Source organism: Antechinus flavipes, chromosome 1 (genome assembly GCF_016432865.1).
Source record: "Antechinus flavipes isolate AdamAnt ecotype Samford, QLD, Australia chromosome 1, AdamAnt_v2, whole genome shotgun sequence".
NCBI lineage: Eukaryota > Metazoa > Chordata > Mammalia > Dasyuromorphia > Dasyuridae > Antechinus > Antechinus flavipes.
The window spans coordinates 588,217,042-588,223,041 of record NC_067398.1 but is presented as its reverse complement, the minus strand read 5'-3'; the positions used below and the strand labels follow the sequence as shown (position 1 = coordinate 588,223,041).

Sequence of the window (6,000 nt, the reverse complement as noted above, 5' to 3'; positions counted from 1 at the left end):
TAATCAGGGTCGCTCCAGGGAAATCTGGGAGAAAACACGTTAACAGGCCCCTCCTCTGCGCTTCCCACCCGGGGATACCCTTTTTGCACTCCCTCTCGCATTCTCACCCAAGCGTCTGGGTTCTTCCCTTCTCCTCCCTCCTCCCCTGTAACACGTGCTCCGGCCAAAATGCTCGCTCCCTATCGTCCCATACACGAGAGGGCTAAGGAGGGCGGAGATATACCCGGACCAATCGCTCACGTTCTTACAGCTTCGTGGCAGTCCAGCACGGCGCCGACCAATCAGCAGAGCCGTAACGTGAATTACTCCCGTCCTCTTTCTCTCTCCCCTCCCTCTCCCCCCTCCCCCCGCCTGCCCGTCTCCTCCCTCCTCCCTCCTCCCCCCTCCCCCGCCCCTCGGAAGCGGAGCCTGCGAGAGGGAGAAACTGGGGCAGAAGTGAAGATGGCGGCGGCGGTGTTGGTGGCGGTAGCGGCGTCTCGCCTGTGAGCGCGGTGCGGACTCATCTCCCTCCCCACCTTCCCCCCCACGCCCGATCCCCCCGTCCGCCGCCCCCATCCAGCCCCCGGCGTCCCGGCAGCCCATTCCCTCCCAGCACGTCTCTGGGCTACCTCCTCAAGCCCTCCCGGCTCCCGACGCCCGCCCAGCCGCGGCCCCGATCTCGTCCTCGTCCTCCCGCCTACTCCCGCACCCCCCTTCGTCCCCTCCCCAGATCTTCGTCCTCTTCCCTCCTCCTTCTTCCTTCGCCTCCCTCCTCTCTCCCCTCCCTCCTCCTCGTCCTCCTCCTCCCCCCCTCGGCGCAGGGGGAGCTGCTGGCGGGTGGCTCGTCCGCCTGCTCGCCAGTCCGCCCGCCCGCCAGCCGGGCCGGCCGGCCCCGCACACACAGTCCGGGGGGGGCCGGAGGACGAGGACGAGGACGAGGACGAAGAGGAAGAGAAATCCGAGGAAGGGGAGAAGGAGACGGCCCCTGCGCATTTGGTTCCCTCCATTTGGGGGCTGGGAGGAGGAGGAGGACGAGAAGAGGGGTTGTTTTTTTGGGGGGGAGGGGGGGACGGGTTAGCGCGAGGGAGGTGGGGTGTCCTAGGGAGGAGGACGAGGAGGAAGCACCATGACGTCCATCCATTTCGTCGTTCACCCGCTGCCGGGCACCGAGGACCAGCTCAATGACAGGTAAGGGGGACTGGGAGGGAACCCCCAACTTGCTTTTCCCATCCCCCCTACCCTCCCATCTCCTCTTTCGCGGAGGTGGGGCAGTGCGGCGCCACGGGGCCTGGGGGTGCTGGGATGGGCTGGTGGGATGTAATTTTTTGGGGGGGTTACACGGGAAGGGGAGGTTGTAGGTGTTCAACTCTCTTCCTTCTCTTCCTGCCTCTCGCATTTAGGCCCTGTCCAGGGTAAACTTATGGTCCTGGGGAAGGAGAAGAGAGGATTGGGGGGGGGGGGGGGGAGAGGAGGGGAAACCGAGGGACTCATCCCAGCCCCTCCGTGGGAATTACATTGAACGGGAAAGAGGGGAGCGACCCTAGCAGTCCCTTTCCCCAGGAGAAGTAGGTTGTAATTACTGTCGGGCCCAGGCCTGAGGAATCCATATTAGTCAAAGTTGAATTGAGACAGACAATGCGGATGGGGGATGGTGGAGGTGAAAAGGGAGGGAAGGTGACCGACGAGTCCGGGCCTCTAGGGTGGTGAGGGCTGGAGAGGGTGGATGAAGTGTTCCCTGGGTCCCTGGGTGGGCCGGATCCCAGGGCCGGGGAGAGAGCCGAAGGAGGGGAGGTTACATGTAGGCTTTGGCCCACTACGGGAAAGGGGAGTAGCCCATTCGCAGTTTCGGGAGGGGGGATAATAATGGGGGGGGGTTTGAACAGGAGGAAACGCCATGATTATGATTATGATTATTTAATTTGAGCCCCTGCTGTGGTGAGGCATGCCGATCCAGGGAGGGGGTCGAATCCAAGCCAAGAGAGAAAAAGGGATGGAGGTGGTAGCACATCCCGAAATGGATAGGCAGGCCCATTCTCACCCTCCCGGGCCGGCCTTTTGATGTTGGTTTTTTCCCTCTCTGGTCTCTTCCCAACATCGTAGAGGGAGGGGTTTCCCTAGCTGTAATGGAGCAGATAAAAAATCTTGGTCTAGTAAAAACTCTTCTATCTCTGCTTTTCTTAATCCCCGAGAAGGGTTTGCCACGGGTTTGTGGGGCTAGTTAATATTGTTTTGTTTTTAAAAATTGGAATGTGTTGGTTTGGATTCCCCCCCCCCCCTTTTTTTTTTTTTTTTTTTTTTTTTTTTTTTTTTTTTGCTTTCCCCGCGGCCCAGCATATAAGATACAGAATTGCTGGGCTGCATACTCATTTTGAACCTAGGAAAACCAGGAAAAGTTCCTTCGCTGTTGGCCACGGAGGCTCGGAAAAGATTGAGAAGAGGCCTCCATTAAATCCTGTCTTAGGTCCAACTCTGGGCTCAGTGTTTACTGGATCAGAAAGTAGGTCAATTTAAGCTTTCCCCTGTTAGTGTGTTAGGCACTAGAGATACTTGTGCGGGCCTCAGGAGGCCGGATCGGACCGAAGTTGGGGAGTTACATGTAATTTTTGCCGGTGACCCGGTGACACAATTCGCATGACGCCGCGTTTGTCATGCGCTTCCCTGTGGGAGGAAGAGGCCTGCCTAACTTGCGGCTAAGAGATTGGCCTTCGTTCTCTATATGTATGGGAAGTACTTCCAGTGTGGCCAGCAGCAGTTCTTGGGTTATAGAAGGCAAGATGTTTCATTTCTTAGGTAAAAATCTGTCCAGTTTTGCTGAAGCCATGTTGCTGTTGGTTTGTTTTTTTTGTTTTTAAGGTTATGATAGGAAATGAGTTGGTCACATAGAGTTGTCAGAACTTTCCCAAGTTGCTCATTTTGAATTCTTGCTTCTTTCAGTGGTCCAACATTTTAAATGTTATTTTTATCAAGAAGCTTTTAAAGATTCAAAGGTGCTTGGTAAATTTAGATACAGCTGTAAGATTATCCTGTAAATTTTCTGTACTTTTGATTTGTAGTTTATGATCAAGTCTGAACCAAGAGGAGTTTTGAGATGGATATTTTCTTGTATGTTATATATATTCCAAAAATTTTGACTCTTTTTTTTTTTTTTTATGGACATACTTTAAATAAGTTTCTCAATTATTTTTTATAGGAGCAAGTCTTTAAGACTTTGTTTTGTTTTATATGTGAAAAATGTATAAATGTATCTTGTTTTGTTACGGTAATTATTACTGTAAATATGACTAAGTAATAAATTTCACCAAATTTGTTGTTCAATATAATGCTGAGCATAAAGAATTTTATCTCACATAAAGAAACGCATGATTAAAAAGGAAAGTAGATGTAATTTAAGCATAGAATATTTGTGTACTGTTTTTACATTCTTTACAGACTTCACAAATGTTAAACATACAGTGCTGTAAGTAGAATTTTTGAAAGCCATAGCTAATAGTTACGAAAATGTTTTGCTTGTGAATCTTTTCTTTGCAGTTGTCAGCATTTGAGATAGCAGTCAAACATATATACTCACTATTATGTGGACATTTTTGCATACATATATACACTATACACACACACACACACACACATATAGTGTGTAATTTTAAAGTATTTGACTTTGTTGGAAAAAGTGTAGAGAAAGTCTTTGCAAAGAAACATTTGACTGTTTCAGGCAAGTTTTAGGACCAAACATATTGTGGCATTGCTTGTTAAAATCTAATACTTCAAGTAAAAAAGACTTCTGTTTTGTGAATTCTTTTAAGTTAAAAGGAGGCTTTAATTGAAAATACTGTTTCATGGTTTAAAGTGAATTTTTATCAGGGTTCACTTAGGAATTTTATAAAAAAGGACAATCATTGTCCATAATTATTCTACTACTGTGGTACTTGATTCTATAGACATGTCTTACTTAATAAGCACAAATACTGAATTCTGCATTGATATTTTGGGTGGAGATGTGTATATTTTAAAAAATACCCAAATTTCTTCTGTAAAGCAGCAAAATTAGAGCTAATCACCCAAAAAAGGCACTTGTCATAGCAACTTCAATTATATAGTTCTATATTTGTTTACAAATATATATTCTTTGAAGATTCCTATAAGCCAGACATTTTGCTTGGCCTATTCTGAAATTTCAGGAATTGGGGAACATATTGCAATGAACAAGGAGAATGTTGGATTTTTTTTTCCTTTTTCAGATTTGTGGTTCTTGCATGTAGTTTTTTACATATTGAAACAATAGCTTGGACCACCTAAGTTCTATAGCAGATTTGATTAATACTGCCCTGTAACAGATTACCTTCTTGTCACTTGCACCTAAATGTTAATTCTTGATGGCTAATTGGAAGTGGGTCTTGGAGCAATGAGGATGCCTTGTACTGACATCTTGTGATGCTTTGAAGCTTTTCAATCAACAAGCATTTATTAAGCACTCTATGCAAACTGTTGGCACAGCAGAAATGTGCCAGGTACTGTGCTAAATGCTGATTTAATACAAAGAAAGGCAAAAACAAAATTTCTGCTCTGGAGTTCACATTTTAATTGGGGAGACAAGAATGAAAATAACTTGGTGAGGAAAGGATGGGAGAGAGAATTGGTCATGTTTTTAAAATGGGGAATCAGATGCTTACGAGATACTTATTTGATACCTTGAATTAGATTTTCCCCTGATTAATTGGTTTAGAGCTGTGTTGTTAAAAATTCTTGGTTTAGGCAAAGAACAAATTGTAGACTTCTAAGAGAAACCTCAAATGCCTAAGGCATTTCAGAGGAATAATTAGAAGTTTCTGATTATCAAGTTTGAGTAAAGTATAGATCATATAAAAAATTAAAAATGTAATAAATAAGCACTTTAGAGATTAATCCAACCTCTTCATTTTGCAGACTGGAAATCAAGGTATGCTGAGGTTAAGTGACTTGTAGAAGATAACAACACAGTCGTAGACTGGCCAGATCAGGACTAGGAACGGGTTGCAAACTCAGTCTAGTGATCTTGCCAATAAATGACTCATTTTGGAGTGTTTTCTATGATCCTATACTTCCCATTTAGTTCTTGAGGACAGTTTCACAATTTGATCAATGAATTAGAGATTAGATTTCTTAATCCTTTTCTTGAAGTAGGGGATGAGGTGTGGAAGTATTTGGGGATGATTAAAATATTTTTCTAAAGCATTTCTATGACTAAGTTAAAGGCAAAGATAATTTAAGGAATGCATAATTTGTGAAAGGAATGTGGTTGATTCAGATACAGACAAATGGCTGAATTGAAAATAATTTAGAAGTTTAGTAACACATAGTGAAATTTTTATTTGAAATGCAACACAGAAAGTAATGTTTTCTTTTGGGCAGTGAAATGTGTTATTGTTTAAGAAAATTTGAATTTTTAGAATAACTTATTTTTAAAAGCACTCTTTTTAAGATTACAAGGATATATAGATTTAGAGTCAAAAGAAATTAGGGGTCATCTAATCCAAATCCCTTCCGTTTGTATTGATAAGGAAACACCAGGCTTCTAGGCAGTTTTGCTTAAGGTTAAATGGCAGATCCTGGGATTTGAACTCGGATCCTCTGATTCCAAATTCAGCAAATTCTCTTTTCCCAGTACTCAATAATGCCTTAGTATTTGATATAGAAAAGAATTTAGTGTTTTATTTTAATGATGAATTAGAGTATATTCAAAGGCTTTAATTACTGAAGTGCCAAAATGATACTGTTTTAGAAGTCAGTTTCACTTGTAAGATACTTTTACAAGGGTTCCCTAATGATTTTTGTATAAACAATATACACGTGAGGAATTATCTCTATTTCCAGTTAGCAATACTCAACTAAGATGGACTGATAACAGGTGGTATATTTTTCATTTTTACATATAGAACCAGAGCCCAGAAAGAGACTTTTGAAGATTGTCATTTTTAGACTTGAGCTCCCATTCCTGATGCTAGCTCTCCTTTGTGTTGTACAAGGGCTTAAAATTCAGATTATGTT

General features: G+C 44.0%; 1 protein-coding gene across 2 annotated transcripts in view; it reads left to right on the top strand.

The window, feature by feature from the left end:
• Window positions 1–1,053: 1,053 nt before the first annotated feature.
• UBR5 (ubiquitin protein ligase E3 component n-recognin 5) overlaps window positions 1,054–6,000 on the top strand; it is a 154,205-nt gene continuing 149,258 nt past the window's right edge. For both annotated transcript variants that reach the window (XM_051970953.1, XM_051970952.1), the window contains exon 1: window positions 1,054–1,167. In XM_051970953.1, the coding sequence (XP_051826913.1) occupies window positions 1,106–1,167 (62 nt within the window). In that variant the 5' untranslated portion in view covers window positions 1,054–1,105. The remainder of the gene's footprint in view (window positions 1,168–6,000) is intronic.